Raw genomic sequence first — 15,364 nt, 5'->3', positions numbered from 1 at the left:
GTCCATGCTGGCAGCACCAAACAACAATAATAGCGAGGAATAATAATAAGGAAACTGTTGCTCAGTAAGTTGCAGTTTCACGAACCTCTACTTTACTAATTTCATCTGATTTTCTTGGAGCCCCTGGGAGCCTTGCAGAGTGGGTGGCAGTGTTCCTATCACCCCTACTTCAGGGAAAGGGGCCCGAGGCACAGAGATTTCCACCATTTGGCACCTAAGTGGTTGATTCCAGCAAAAATTCTTTCTCTAAGAGCTTTCACATCAGTCACTGCACTAAATTATGACAACCATCCAGGGAGCTGGGGAGGGAAATATTATGACATCTCCCATTTATGTTGAAAAGCCAAAATATGACGGGCATGGTGACATGGCCAGATGGCTTTAAGAACTATATATGTGTCGATTATTTATTTAGCTTTTTTTTTTAAATGTCACACTACACAGCATATGGGATCTTAGTTACCAGACCAGGGATTGAACTCACGCTCCCTGAAATGGAAGGGCAGAGCCTTAACCATTGGACCACCAGGGAAGTCCCTATATGTGTATTTTTCAAAGAGTTTTCATTAAAGATATTTCCTTAGGGCCTCAAAACAATCGTAGGACTAGGGAAGATTAAAATGTGGCCTGATCTTGGGATAAAACAAAGCACAGAGAGAGTAGATAAATTGCCCAAGGTCACACAGCTAGGGTTGGCCAGGGCTGGGACAAAAACCCAGACCTAGAACTCCCTGTGAGTTTTCAACTAAAACAAATGTATTGGCAATGAGAAAAATCACCATCCAGGAAGTTCTAGCTTCCCTCTCGAACTTCCTGGGCCTTCAGAGGCTTACCTCTAAGCAGGTTGGGATGAACAGGTCTTTCGGAGATGGTTTTACTTGGGAACCAGCCTGTTTCCAACTGGAAATCAGCCCACTGGCTCGATATTTCTCACAGCTGGTGGCGCCTGGCGGGGAGACAGGGGAGCTATTTACAGACTGGCCATGGGCGCTGAGGGAGGGTGGGGAGCCCAGGTTGGCCCTGAGTGTCAGAGCCACGAATCTGGGTGGATGGAGCTGCCTTGTACAGAGAGCTGGAACCTCAGAGAAGAAGCAGGCTGAGACTCAGGGACAAAGACCCACATGGGACGTAACATCTCTGAGATGTAAAGTGAGTGCTTCATTACATGCGTCTGAATTCAGTAGCGAGGTTGGACTGTAAGCCAGATGTGAGGTGGTTGTTGAAACTACAGAAGTGATGAAACTGCCCAGGGAGCAGGTATGGGGGGAGACCTGGGCCTCCCTCCCCATCCCAGCTTCCTCTCTCCACCTGGGAAACAAGGAGCACCAATTAGGAAGGGCCAAGGTCACGGAGTCTTCCAGACCTGGGGACTCGGGGAGGTGCAGGCTGGCTGCTCTCGGGGGCTCGTCTGAAGGGCTGAGCCACGGAGCCTCCCCAGGCTGGACGCAGGCACCACCCGCGAGAGTGCCCGCCACCCGAGTCTGGGGGCTCCACTTACACTGCGGGATCTGCGGGGAGCGGGCGGCCAGTGAGGCAGGGACGTACTCTCCCTTCCCGTCCACACACCAGCAGTGCCCTGGAAAAGAGCCATGGCCAGAAGCTCAGGAAGCACCCGGAGGGACCTGCCCCGAGTGTCCCGCGATACACACTACTATATATAAATAGATAACTAATAAGGACCTACTGTGTAGCACAGGGAACTCTGCTCAATACACTGTAATGGCCTCTAAGGGAAAAGAATCTAAAAAAGATTGGACGTATGTATATGCATAACTGATTCACTTTGCTGTACACCTGAAACTGATACAACATTGTAAATCAACTAAATTCCAATAAGAATTAAAAACAACCTAAAACCTTTCCTTCTTTGCATTCATAGCAGTGCCAATAAGGTTCCTCACCGCCCCCTGCTATCTGTCTGCCCTCCCCAATACTGGCTATCATAGACTTTAACAACCAGAAACCCCAGCAACCACCCACCTGACCTTCAGGCTGGTAGAAGGTCACTGCTCCCATTGTACAGATGGGACAACCAGAGGCCAGAGAAACTAATGGACTTGCTGCCAGCTGCCAAAGAGGGCCCTAGAGTCCAGCTTGCTTCCCCCCCAGTGCAGGGCTCTTTAAGTGAAAAGGAAGGGTGTCACTTGGCCTCCCCGGGGCACCCGCCCCCCTCACCAGTTGCAGCATGGCACTGCACCGGCTTCCAGCTTCCGAATGCGTCACACTGGGGCACGTAGGGGCTGGACCGCAGAGAGCCGGATGCTTTGGGGGAGTCGCCCAGGGGGATGCGGAGTCTCTGGTAGAAGTCAAAGGCTGGAGTCGGGAGAGAGGAACAGAGATGTGAGAACCTTTGGGCAAAGCCCAGGCCATGTGGTTCTGTCCTGAGAACAGCCGCCCAGTCCCTGTTCTGACATAAACGGCTTTTTAATTACGTGACAAGCATTTCCACCCAAAATAGGCTCATTGAGCAGTGGGTAGGCACTTACCAGACTCCCCGTTAAAGATAAAAGTGTGAAAAAAAAAATGAAAATGTCGGCTGATGGGAATTCCCTGGCAGTCCAGTAGTTAGGACTGTGCTTCCACCGCATGGGGCCCAGGTTTGATCCCTGGTCGGGGAACTAAGATCCCACAAGCCATGTGGCACAGCCAAAAGAAAAAGGAAAAAAAAAATGTCAGCTGAAGTTTGAATGAATTGCTGTTCCTCTTTAGGAATTCTCATCTAGAGCTGATCAGGTCAGCGCAGTGTTTTCAGGCCCGTAAGATAACAGTGATCACTGATAACACTGATGGCACATTGACATGTACGAGGCACAGCTGTGGAGATGCCGTTCCCCCTGCCGCCAGCCCTCCGCCTCACGAGGCCCTGGGATGCTGCTACCAGGTTCTGATGGTCAAAGTTGCTTTGTGGCCCTCAATCTCTTTCTGCGCTGGGCCTTCAGTCCCCAGACTGTCCAGGACCCGGAGGTCTGTACACCAAGAGCTTCCTCTCCTCTGCCACAGTAGAGCTGCCTCTTCTCAACTGGAGGGATGCAAACGAAAGTGACCAGCCCTGGTCCTTCTTTGTAGACGCTTTCTTTTTTTTCCCAGTGGCACCAGACATGCAAAAAGAGAGCCAGTGGCTTGGTGGTGGAGGGAGCTTCCTTAGCCTGACTTCTGAGGAACATAGCACCATGCCATTCAGTGAATAAATCCCTACAGTGCCAACAATTCTCTCTCCCCTTCCTCTAAATTTCCCTCCCCACCAAAGCAGTCACAGATCAAGGGACATCAGTCCCTCCTCCTCTCTTTGATTACATGAACCCCTGCCCACGCACAAAATTTTAAAAAATTGGTTTCCTGCCCAAAGCAGAATCTCCAAGTCTCTAAGGAACAGAGAAAAAAAGTATCTGGGCATGAGGGGAGGGAAGGAAGGAGAAGAAAAAAAGTGAGGAGGAAAGAAGCCAGAAGAATGGTTAAACGATATTTTCCGGGCTCCCACTATCTGTTGGGCGTGGTGCCAGGCCCCAGGATATAAAGAATAAGACGGGGTGCCTTTCCTCCAAAAGAGCTGGCTGGTGAGGGAGAGAAGCAGGAAATAAAGATGGCTCTTGGAAGACTCTCAAGTGGAGTTAGGGGAACAAAGAAAGCAAAGCCCATTATCCAGGTGGCAGCAGACATGCCAGGAACGTGAAAGCTGGGAGGCTCCAGCCCGAGGGCATGGCTACTCTTCATCTTGGTACAGATGTTGTGAGAGGAGAACTGCTTTGCCGTTTTGTGACCCAAGCCCAGAGAACAGGGAATCAGCTAGGTTGACAAGGGGCAGGGAGTTCAGGTATGCTCGGAGATAGATGAATAGGTTCTCCCCGCCGAGTTGGTGTGAGGTCAGCGAGAGGACTGGAGGAACATGGGACCCTGCTGCCAGAGCAGGCTGCAGGTGCTGGAGGACGAGACGGGGCCCTGGGCAGGGACCGACCTAGGCTCCGAGCCCGGCCGCCCCAGGGAGCAGGGAGAGGGGACACAGGGCTGGGGGCCAAACCACCAGCATCGCATCCAGGCTCTGCTAGTCATTAATTGGGTGAACGTGGGCATATGACTTAACCTCTGCTCCCACATTTGATAAGAATCAAAGATGGTGATGAGAGCATGATTCTCATGGAACTGTTGGTGGATTAAACGCAAAGATCCGGTAATTAACTTAGCACAGGAAGCACCTGGCCAGGAGTACGTTTCGACCAATGTTGCTATCAGCCCAGAGCAGTGTCAGCCCTCTGGGCATGTTTCTCTGTCATACGCAGGTACTAAGTCGTGCTGTTTAGAATTACTACCTGGATTAGACTCGATCACGAGGAAGGTGCCCAAACCCAGTAGTTCCTCAGTTAGGAGGGTTCCTCTCCTTTCCCCCTTGGAGGGGTGTCCCTGAATCCTTGGAAATGGAGGGAAGCCTCAGAACCAGCCATGCAGGGAGTAGGAGCATTGGGGGCTCACACATTTGAACATTTTAACCAGAATACTTGGCTTCCTGGTAGGCTGCAGATGCTACATGCAATACAAAATGTAGAGCCTTCCCCCAAGGGGCTCTGCTGGAGGACAGGGGGCAAAATTCCAGCTTTGGCTGAGATCACAAAATGCCTTTGTCTTTTCCGAACCCATAGGCCCAGGGAAACCACAGTCCTGAAGATGTCTGAAGAGGACTGATTCAAGCTCTTACTTCCCCCAAAGATGGAACAAGAAACCAGAAATGCAGGGCACTCACTGGACTGAGCTGCCAATCGAATGGCATAATCACTCCCGCTCAAAAACTTCTCCAAGAAACTCTCCCGGGATGGAGAGAGTCGAGGAAGGGCCAGCTCCTCATAGGTCAGCCGGATTCCTTTGGCTGCTAGGAAACTCTCTCCCAGAGGGAACCGAGAACTGTTGGAATCCATGACAATCTCTTCCGCTTCCTTAATGAACTGCATGACATGGAGCTTCACTTCCTCACAAGAGCCAGGACCTAGGGAAATAAAGGCATCACAAATGGAGTGACCCACCACGTGTTGCTCCCTTTGACCCCTTTGAAGTATGTGAGCATGTACACACACACACACACACACACACACACACACACACACACTCTTCTGCCTCAGCTGTTTCCTTCACCCCAGCTCTCTCTACAACCTGGAATGTTCTTTCTGTTTTGTCTCCACAATTGCATTCACTCAATATTTATGGAGTCCCTACTTTGTAAGAAGATGAGTAGTAGCTAATGTTCATTCCACACCAGGCATTGTACTATGAACATTCACACAAACAATTTAATTTATTAAACAGCCTAATGTTTAATGATTTAAAGAATGATGTTATTCTTATCCGTGTGTTACAGATGACAAACTGAGTCATGGAGAAGTCATATAACTTTAAACAAGCTCCTAGCTGGCAAATAGTTGCTTTAGAATTCCAGTCTAGTCAGTGTGACTATAGAACCAGCGATGTCGGCCAGCTGCCTCAAATGGAAGGATGCGTTAATGAATGATAGGTAGATGGATGGATAGATGGATGGGTAGATGGATGGGGGAGTGGATGGATGGATAGATGAATAGATAGATGGGGGAATGATGGATGGATGGATGGATGGATATAAAAAGTTGGAAGGAGGCATTGTGATTTAATAGAGAGTTATTCTTGTAAAGAGGAAAAAGCATGACTCTCAGAGACCTCTGGGTTCAAACGTCAGCATGATCACTTATTACCTGTGTAATAATACGTTTAACTTTTTTGAGCTTCAGTTTTGTGATCTGCGAAATGGGGATAAGCAGAGAATCTACCCCATAGGGTTTTGTTATTATTCTATGAGTGCTGCAGCTAAAGTGGTTGGTGCAAGTCTGGTGCATGTTGTCCTTGAAATTGTCACTGTCATCAAAGGCCACCCCAGCCATATCTATTTCAATCAATTCAACGGTGAATGAGTTCAGTAGATTCTTTGGAGGGCACAGGATTAGCAGAAACCCTTGACACCTTTGATTTGAAGACAATGCTTTCTGTGGATGTTCTTAATCAAATAATCTATTTCCTCAATCTCAGGGATTTGGAATCGTGAAGCAAAAACTCAAATTTAAAATGTATGCTTATTGCTCATGTCTTTCAGAATAGAATGAAGATTCCATAACTAGACACTGAAGACCTTTCAAAATCTGGCCCCAATTTACCTTTAGTCTCTCCTTCTATCATTCCCTCCTAAGTCCCCTCTCTTCCTACCACACCGACCTTTCCCCACCCATCCCCAACAAAGCAGACCCTTTCACAGCCTCCCTGACTTGGGACACCAATTTCTTCTGTCAGGAAGGGCTGGGCAAATATCCCCCATGGTCCAGTAGCTGATGCCATGCAAATATTCCCCCAATTCCCCATTCGATGAGTAGCCCCACTCTCTGGGCATCCTCCATCATGTTCTCTGTGTTCACCCTTCTGTTCTATCATTTCAGTTTATTAGCTGATGACAAGTCAGTTTTCCCCACTAGTCTCTGAGTCCCTGGAGAGCAGACACCATGACTTTCTCATGAACCTTTCCCCACTACCCGGCACAGGGCACACAGTAGGTGGTCCATAAATGCATATGAACTGAAGAAAGCAAATTGCAAACAGGCCAGAGACGGCAATATGGACTGGACCTGACATCATACCCCTGGAGGCAGGAATACGCCATCAGCCCCGCATGTGTGTAGGAAGTTACCGGTCACCTCCTTACTTACCGTCGGTTGTATTAATCCAGGTAGTTGAGGACTTTCTATGTACCGGGTCTGATGCTTTCCATCTATTACCTGCTATCATTCTCACAGCACACTTTCAAGGTCTTATTTATCATAACCCAGATTTTACAGATGAAACTAAAACTAAGAGGAGAGACCTTCCTCTAGCTCACAGAGTAGTAGGCACGGAACCAGAATTCAAGATGCCTAGAGCTCTGTCTTCTAGGCCCATTCTTCTCAAGCTTTACAGAGCACTGGGTCTACCTGGGGATCTTGTAGAAATGCAGATTTTGACTCAGCAGGTGGGATCCGAGATTCTGAATTTCTAACAAGTCCCCAAAGTGGTGCTGACGCGGCTCAACTCCACTTTGAACGTCAAGGCTCTGCACCAATGGTCACCAAACCCTTTTGATAATATGCCCCTGTCAATGAAAGAGTTGGAACATGCAGCCCCCAAATAGATGTATTTCTTTCTTTCTAAAGCATATGTATGTGCCAGTGTAATAATACGCTAGGTGCAGGTTTCTCAGCTGTTTCAGCTGTCGACAATTAACTGCAAAAAAAAAAAATAAATATTTAAAAAGAGCTAAAATACTAAATATAGATGGAAGTTCTAATACTTTCTTCCCCGTGGATTGTTCTGTACACCCAAGTGGTCTACTCTATACAACTTCTTGACTAAATGAAAAAGCTGGTATATTTTAAACCCAGCTCCAGTGCTTTGGTAAATTAGGTCATCAAAGTGAATAAGACAAGCTACCGAAGTTACAAGGTGCTTTTGGTGTCAGTGACTCAGGCCCCAAAAATTAGATCCAAAGAGGACCAAATTCAATCTTGAATCATCTAAAATCATAGAAATGTCCCCATGTAGGAGACCTGACCATTGAATCTCAAAAAATAAATGAGACTTCTTTACAGCAGTCATGCTGATATCTGTGTGTTGACTTTGAGGGTCAGCCCATTGCTAGGACTTAACACATTAAAGGAGAATACTGGTAGTAGGTCTCCAGGCTGTTTAAGATGCCCCGGGCATTACTGTTCTCATCACATATCCGTATCAACCAAAACCCACTTCTGCTAAAGTTTAAACTTTGGCTAATGTCAAAATAGTGACACTAATTCAAAAACATACATGTATCCCAATATTCATAGCAGCATTATTTATAATTGCCAAGGTATGGAAGCCACCTGTGTGTCCATAAACAGAAGAATGGATAAAGAAGATGTGGTATATGTATACACAATGGAATACTACTCAGTCATAAAAAAAAGAACAAAGTTTTGCCACTTGCAGCAACATGGATGGACTTGGAGGGCATTATGCTAAGCGAAATGTCAGACCAAGAAAGACAAATACTGTCTTCCACTGACGTGTGGAATCTAAGAAATGCAACGAGCTAGTGAATATAACGGAAAACGAAGCAGACTCACAGATCTAGAGAACAAACTGGTGGTTACCAGGGAGAGGGGAGGGGCAGTATAGGGGTGGGGTGGGGGGAGGTACAAATTACAGAGTGTAAGGCAGGCTCAGGGTGTATTGTGCAACATGAGGAATATAGCCAATATTTTGTGTAACCTTTAAAAATTGTACACTGTTTTTAAATTTTTAAATAAAAAAGTCAAAATTAAAAAAATAGTCTGATTGATTTTAACCATATCCAGAAAGTTCTGGACAATGTTGAACCTTGCAAAGGATGGACTGAGAGATTTCACTGGACTTAAACAGCTATACTATTACCTGTAAAATGAGCAACTGCTGGCTTGGTAATACCAGTGTTAAATCTGTCTGGTTACTCTTTCAAACTGCTGGCATGGCTACTTGGTGATCAGGCATTTTAGTTTAAGACACAAAGTCAGCTTCGTTCTGTTTATGTCATACAGCTTTGCTTTGTTATACGTCTTCCTGCCACAAAGTTGAACTCATAGATCTCCTTCAGCAGCTCTCCAATTAGCCCTTGAATTAAACTCCCTCAAGTAAATAAAGACACTTTGAAGACAGAAGCTCTTCCTGAGGCCCAGAGCACCTAGCAGTATCCTTATAAGTAACAAAACTATCACAATATGTGCTGGTTAACCAAACAATGCACCTGACTTACGACAGATTACTGAAGCATTAGCCATGTGGAGAAAGAGCCAGGTCATATTCACGTTATGCCTTCATCCAGCTAAGATAATGCTTTGCACACAGAAGACACTCAGTTAAAATTTGAGGCATTGATTTAAATAATCAATGAGTACACGTCTTTTACCTCTTTGGTTAGCTTTATTCCTAGGTATCTTATTCTTTTTGTTGCAATGGTGAATGGAATTGTTTCCTTAATTTCTCTTTCTGATCTTTCATTGTTAATGTATAGATATGCAACAGATTTCTGTGTGTTAATTTTGTATCCTGCAACTTTACCAAATTCATTGATTAGCTCGAGTAGTTTTCTGGTGGCATCTTTAGGATTTTCTATGTATAATATCATGTCATCTGTGAACAGTGACAGTTTTACTTCTTTTCCAAGGAGGTAAAAGACCTGTACTCCGAAAACTATAAGACACTAATGAAAGAAATCAAAGATGACACAAACAGATGGAGGGACATACCATGTTCTTGGATTGGAAGAATCAACATTATGAAAATGACTATGCTACCCAAAGCAATTTACAGATTCAATGCAATCCCGATCAAATTACCAATGGCATTTTTCACAGAACTAGAACAAGCAATTTTACGATTTGTATGGAAACACAAAAGACCCCGAATAGCCAAAGCAATCTTGAGAAGGAAAGATGGAATTGGTGGAATCAGGCTTCCTGACTTCAGGGTATACTACAAGGCTACAGTGATCAAGACAGTATGGTACTGGCACAAAAACAGAAATGTAGATCAATGGAACAGAATAGAAAGCCCAGAGATAAACTATGGTCAACTAATCTATGACAAAGGAGTCAAGGATATACAATGGAGAAAAGGCAGCCTCTTCAATAAATGGTGCTGGGAAAACTGGACAGCTACATGGAAAAGAATGAGATTAGAACACTCCCTAACACCATACACAAAAATAAACTCCAAATGGATTAAAGACCTAAATGTAAGGCCAGACACTATAAAACTGCTAGAGGAAAACATAGGAAAAACACTCTTTGATGTAAATAATAGCAAGATCTTTTTTGATCCACCCCCTAGAGGAATGGAAATAAAAACAAAAATAAATAAGTGGGACCTAATAAACTTCAAAGTTTCTGCACAGCAAAGGAAACTATAAGCAAGACGAAAAGACAACCCTCAGAATGGGAGAAAATATTTGCAAACAAATCAACGGACAAAGGATTAATCTCCAAACTATATAAACAGTTCATCCAGCTCAATATCAAAAAAAAACAAACAACCCAATCAAAAAATGGGCAGAAGACCTAAATAGGCATTTCTCCAAAGAAGACATACGGATGGCCAAGAGGCACATGAAAAGCTGCTCAACATCACTAATTATTAGAGAAATGCAAATCAAAACGACAATGAGGTATCACCTCACACCGGTGAGAATGGACATCATCAGAAAATCTACAAACAGTAAATGCTGGAGAGGGTGTGGAGAAAAGGGAATGCTTTTGTACTGTTGGTGGGAATGTAAATTGATATAACCACTATGGAGAACAGTATGGAGGTTCCTTGAAAAACTAAAAATAGAGTTACCATATGACCCAGCAATTCCACTGCTGGGCATATACCCAGAGAACACCATAATTCAGAAAGACACATGCACTCCAATGTTCATTGCAGCACTATTTACAATAGCCAGGACATGGAAGCAACCTAAATGTCCATCAACAGATGAATGGATAAAAAAGATGTGGTACGGGTATGAATATTTTATATTTTATGAATATAGTAAGTAAAAATATATAATAATAATAAAAAACTACATATCAACAGTAGACTTTTGTAGTATCAATAATGAAACTATTGAAATGTGTCTTTTTTTTTTTTTTCACTTTGCTGATAGGTATGGTTGAATTTATGTAAATGTATTGCTAATATCATCCCTCATGATAGATCTTAAGTGTAAGCTCCCCAGGGGCAGGGAATTTTATCTGCTTTGTTCATGGGTGAGTCCTCAGAGCCTAGAACCAGGCCTGGCACACAACAAGCATTCAGTAAATGTCTGCAGAATGGGGAAAAAAAAAAAAAAAGATGTGGTATGTATATACAATGGAATATTCCTCAACTGTAAAAAGCAAGGAAACTGGGACATTTCTAGAGACGTGGATGGACTTGGAGACTGTCATACAGAGTGAAGTGAGTCAGAAAGAGAAAAACAAATACCGTATATTAACACATATATGCGGACTATAGAAAAACAGTACAAATCAACCAGTTTGCAAGGCAGAAATAGAGACACAGATGTAGAGAACAAACATATGGACACCAAGTGGGGAAAGCAAGGAGGGTTGGGGGGGAATGAAATGGGAGATTGGGATACCAAATTATACACTCTAAATATATGCAGTTTATTGTATGTTAACTGTATCTCAATAAAAGTTCTAAAAAAAAAATCAATGAGATGAAAATTTAAAAAGGAACTACATAACTTTGCCAATGCCTGGCTGTGTGGAGGTAGGGAAATCACTTCTCTTCTGTGAGCCTCAGTGTTACGGACTGAATGTTTCGGTCCCTCCAAGGGGATGTGCTGAAGTCCTAATCCCCAGTGGGATGGTATTTGGAGGCAGGACCTCTGGGAGGTGATTAGGTTTAGACGAGGTCATGAGGGTGGGGCCCTCGTGATGGGATTCGTGTCTTAAAAATGAAGAAACCAAAGCTCTTTCTCTATCTGCTGTGTGAATACACAGCAAGAAGGTGGCCGTCTGTGAGCCAGGAAGACAGCTCTCATCAGGAACCGAGTCCACCCACACCTTGACCTTCCACCCTCCAGAATTGTGAGAAAGAAATGCCTGCTGGTTAAGCCCCTCGGTCTGTTATTCCGTTATCGCCTCCTGAGCTGACTAAGACATTCAGTTTTCTCAACCACGCGTTGAAGGGATGTACCTGGCCTTCTCTAAACTCCATCCCAGCTTCGACAATACACTCCCACCAGACACCCTTTCTTAAAAACCACAAATTCCATTCTTCATGTTTTCACTCACATGCTGGGACCTTGTTGGGCTCGGTCTGGGTTCCTTGCAGCTTTTGACCAGCCTCATTCACACACCAGCAGCTTCGGAGGTCGAAGTGGGCCAGTGGGGTGCTGAAGTCTGTGTAGGGGCCTGGGTATCGGCTGAGCTGGCCGTTTAGCATCTGCCAGAAGAGGTAGGGCTCCAGAAGGATGTTCCCTCCGGGCTGGGTCAGGTTCCCTTCCAGCACTGCCAGTGGGACATCTTGGATGGAAGGATATCTTGCCAGCCCTGGGAAGATGCCTTGTTGGCCAGCCTCATACAGACTTTGAATAAAGAGATGGAAGCCTCTGGAAGCCGATTCTCTATAGCTCATGATCTTCATTAGCAGCTCTGCAGGGGTCAGCTCCTGGCCACCACTGTTCTGAGCCTCCCACTGTTCATACCACTCAAAGGCCTGCTCAGGGGGCCCGTCACATTGCACGCGTCTCCACTGCCCGCTGTCACCGCACTGTGGGATGTAGATGCTGGAGAGGTTGGGCATACTGCTGGGATTAGAGACCAGGGTCCGCACCGTCCCAAGGAAGGCTCTCTCAGCCTGTAACTGACAGGGTGTGGGGCCTGGGGAGGAACAAAGCACAGGTAGGTCAGTTTAAGAAGCCCCGAAGACCAAGATGGAAGCCCTTAACTGTCCAAACTCCATATAAAACCTTATACAACCACAGAAACACCATCAACCTTAAATTTGGAAATATCATCCAGAGAGAGCATCCCTGTCACTAAATCAACGCAGTTGAGACCAGCTGTTGTCAGCACTGCAGAAATGTATATGGCAGTTCCTTAAGGCCAAATAAATCTCCCTATTCACTCCTTAGAATGGCTAACATTATCAAGATATTTCTGGACAATTTTTAAATCTGCCAGCATAATATTTAAAATGGGAAACCAACAAGGACCTACTTACTGTACAGCACAGGGAACTCTGCTCAATATTATGTAACAATCTAAATGGGAAGAGAATTTGAAAAAGAATAGATACATGTATATGTATAACTGAATCATTTTGCTGTACACCTGAAACTACCGCAACATTGTTAATCAACTATACTCCAATATAAAATAAAAAGTTAAAAAAAATCAGCCAGCATATTTTGCCATTAACAGAAGTTTGGGCTTTAGCTACAACTATAATGCATTGTGTCAGGGCCCCAGGGGAGAATCACAGTACGCAGACTGAATACCCAACAGACTTACATCCCTTGGGTTTTCCAAGTTCACTTCGAGTTCCGGGAATAGGCTGACCCTCAGCATCCACACAGGAGCACTCTGAGTTAACGCACTGGACAGGGAGGAAGTACCCCTCGCTGGTACAAGAAGGGACAAACAGGCTGGACCCAGCAGGCTGGCTACCCAAAAGGTTTTGCATGCGTGCCCTTTGCTTTTCACACTCTGTGGGGCACCTCGGTCGTCCACCTCTGACCTTAGAGCCGGCAAGTTCTTGGCCCCGGGCATCCACACACCAGCACTCCCCAGCAAAGCACTGGACCTCCTCATAGCTCCCTTCTGCGGTGCATGATGGCACAAAAAGTCTGCCAGGTGTCTGCCCACAGCCCTGGGAGCTGAGTACCATTTCCATCACATCACCTAAATCCCTTGCTCTGTCTTCTGGCACAGAAATAGCATGCTGCAAGAAAAGAAGGAATTCTGGAAGCTCCAGGAAGGAAGAAAGGAATTTCAGGGCATTTTGATTCTCTTGTAAGTTGACTTCAAAGCCAAAGCTGCCCACAACTGGCTTATTCATAGCAAAACCCATCTTTGAGGCTTCGGGAGCTTCTGTGGCAGGATTTGCATCCAGTCCCACGGAGAGAGGCTTGGCTAGATCTGCTAGTGCCACCCGTCCATTCTGGAAGCCTGGGAGACCAAGTTGCTGGAAAAAGTAACTGAAATTAAATGTGCCTCTTGTGCCCAGGGCTCCAGACAAGTTAAACTGGCCAACATTCTCCAAAAACCTCCCTCCAAAGAGGTTTTGCTGGAGTCGCTTTGGGTTGGTGGTGAACTGCAGGGCGAGACGGGCCAGCTCTCGGGTGGGAAGGATCCCTCTGATGGCTTCCTGGAGGAGACTTCCTGGGGCGGCAAACCGTGCATCCTGCCCTTGCACCATCGGGTGGAGGATCCCGGAATCCACAAAGAGCTCCTTGATGGAGGAGGGGCAGGGTGTGGCAAAGCTGGCGGCTCTCTGAGAGCCGGGTCCTTCCTCGGGAGCCAAGAACAAGTCGTGCTGGCTGAAGTAGCCTGACGGCCCAAAGCGGAGTCTGGAAAAGGCCCGCCGCCTCTCAGAGGGACAGGACTGGTCTTCAGCTGCAGGAGAGATGCAAACAGAATGCAAACAGAGAAATGGTTTTACCATCACCAGTAATCCTGACACAAGGCCTCAGATCTTTCTGGTAGTGAGATGAAAAAAGTCAGTCAAGGACTGAATTAGTACCTCTTTCTTCTTGGGCATCTTTCTGTTTTTTCCTTTCCCCCCGAGCAGGAACCTGTGGCCCTCATCCTGGGGAGTGAGTGCTCCAGTGGACTTGACTTTCTCTCTTAGATTTCACTAGAGGGTAACCCCCCTAAGGCAAGGCTCAGAGACACCAGCCCACTTTCCAGAAACCTGAACACACATTCACCAAATGTACTAGTCTGTATGCTGTCTCCCCACCCGGTGCCCTGCCTCGCCCAATATTCATGTCCACCAGGAACCTCAGAATGTGATCTCATTTGGAAAGAGCATCTCTGCAGATGTCATTAGTTAAGATGAGGTCATACTGCATGAGGGTGGGGCCTAAATCCAATGATGTCCTTAAAAAATGCCACGTGAAGACACAGAGGAGATACACAGGGAAGAAAAACATGAAGATGGAGGCAGGGACCAGAGTGATGCAGCTGTAAGCAAAGGAATGTCAATGATGGCCAGCGAACCCCAGAAGCTAAGAAGGGACAAGGAAGGATTCTACCCTGGAGCCTTCCGAGGGAGCCCGGCCCTGCTGACACCTTGATTTCAGACTTCTGGCCTCTAGGACTGTGAGAGAATAAAAGTCTGGTGTTTTAAGCCATCCAGTTTGTGGTCATTTGTTATGGCCAACCTAGGAAACTAATACACCAACAAATTCCTATTTGTTTTTAATGAAATGTTGTTTTCCAGTATTCTCCTGTTGGATTTCTTAGTGGCCTTTAAAGCTTCATTATATCCTCTTCATGAGGCTTCCTATTCCTCCTTGGGGTCATCTTATCTAGGTGAACTAGTTTATAGTCTAGGGATAAAAAACATACTTTAAGTGCTATTGGTATTTCCCATAATAAGAAATATTTTCCTGGGACCTCCCTGGTGGTACAGTGGTTAAGAATCTGCCCGCCAATGCAGGGAACATGGGTTTGATCCCTGGTCTGGGAAGATCCCACCTGCTGCAGAGCAACTAAGCCTGTGTGCCACAACTACTGAGCCCGTGTGCCACAGCTACTGAAGCCCGCACACCTAGAGCCCATGCTCCACAACAAGAGAAGCCACCGCAATGAGAAGCCCA

The 15,364-nt window shown here is 45.8% G+C and overlaps 1 protein-coding gene across 2 annotated transcripts in view; it reads right to left on the bottom strand.

Annotated features, from left to right (window-relative positions):
• Positions 1 to 15,364, bottom strand: part of TG (thyroglobulin) — a 238,538-nt gene that overhangs the window by 207,968 nt on the left and 15,206 nt on the right. For both annotated transcript variants that reach the window (XM_057735105.1, XM_057735107.1), the window contains exons 9-14: positions 13,053 to 14,156; positions 11,832 to 12,419; positions 4,733 to 4,972; positions 2,176 to 2,313; positions 1,499 to 1,576; positions 834 to 946 (exon numbers count right to left, since the gene is read on the bottom strand). In XM_057735105.1, coding sequence (XP_057591088.1) covers positions 834 to 946; positions 1,499 to 1,576; positions 2,176 to 2,313; positions 4,733 to 4,972; positions 11,832 to 12,419; positions 13,053 to 14,156 — 2,261 coding nt within the window. The remainder of the gene's footprint in view (positions 1 to 833; positions 947 to 1,498; positions 1,577 to 2,175; positions 2,314 to 4,732; positions 4,973 to 11,831; positions 12,420 to 13,052; positions 14,157 to 15,364) is intronic.

The sequence above is a fragment of the Hippopotamus amphibius genome, chromosome 5 (assembly GCF_030028045.1).
Source record: "Hippopotamus amphibius kiboko isolate mHipAmp2 chromosome 5, mHipAmp2.hap2, whole genome shotgun sequence".
NCBI classification, from domain to species: domain Eukaryota; kingdom Metazoa; phylum Chordata; class Mammalia; order Artiodactyla; family Hippopotamidae; genus Hippopotamus; species Hippopotamus amphibius.
This window is presented reverse-complemented; position numbering and strand designations above follow the sequence as displayed.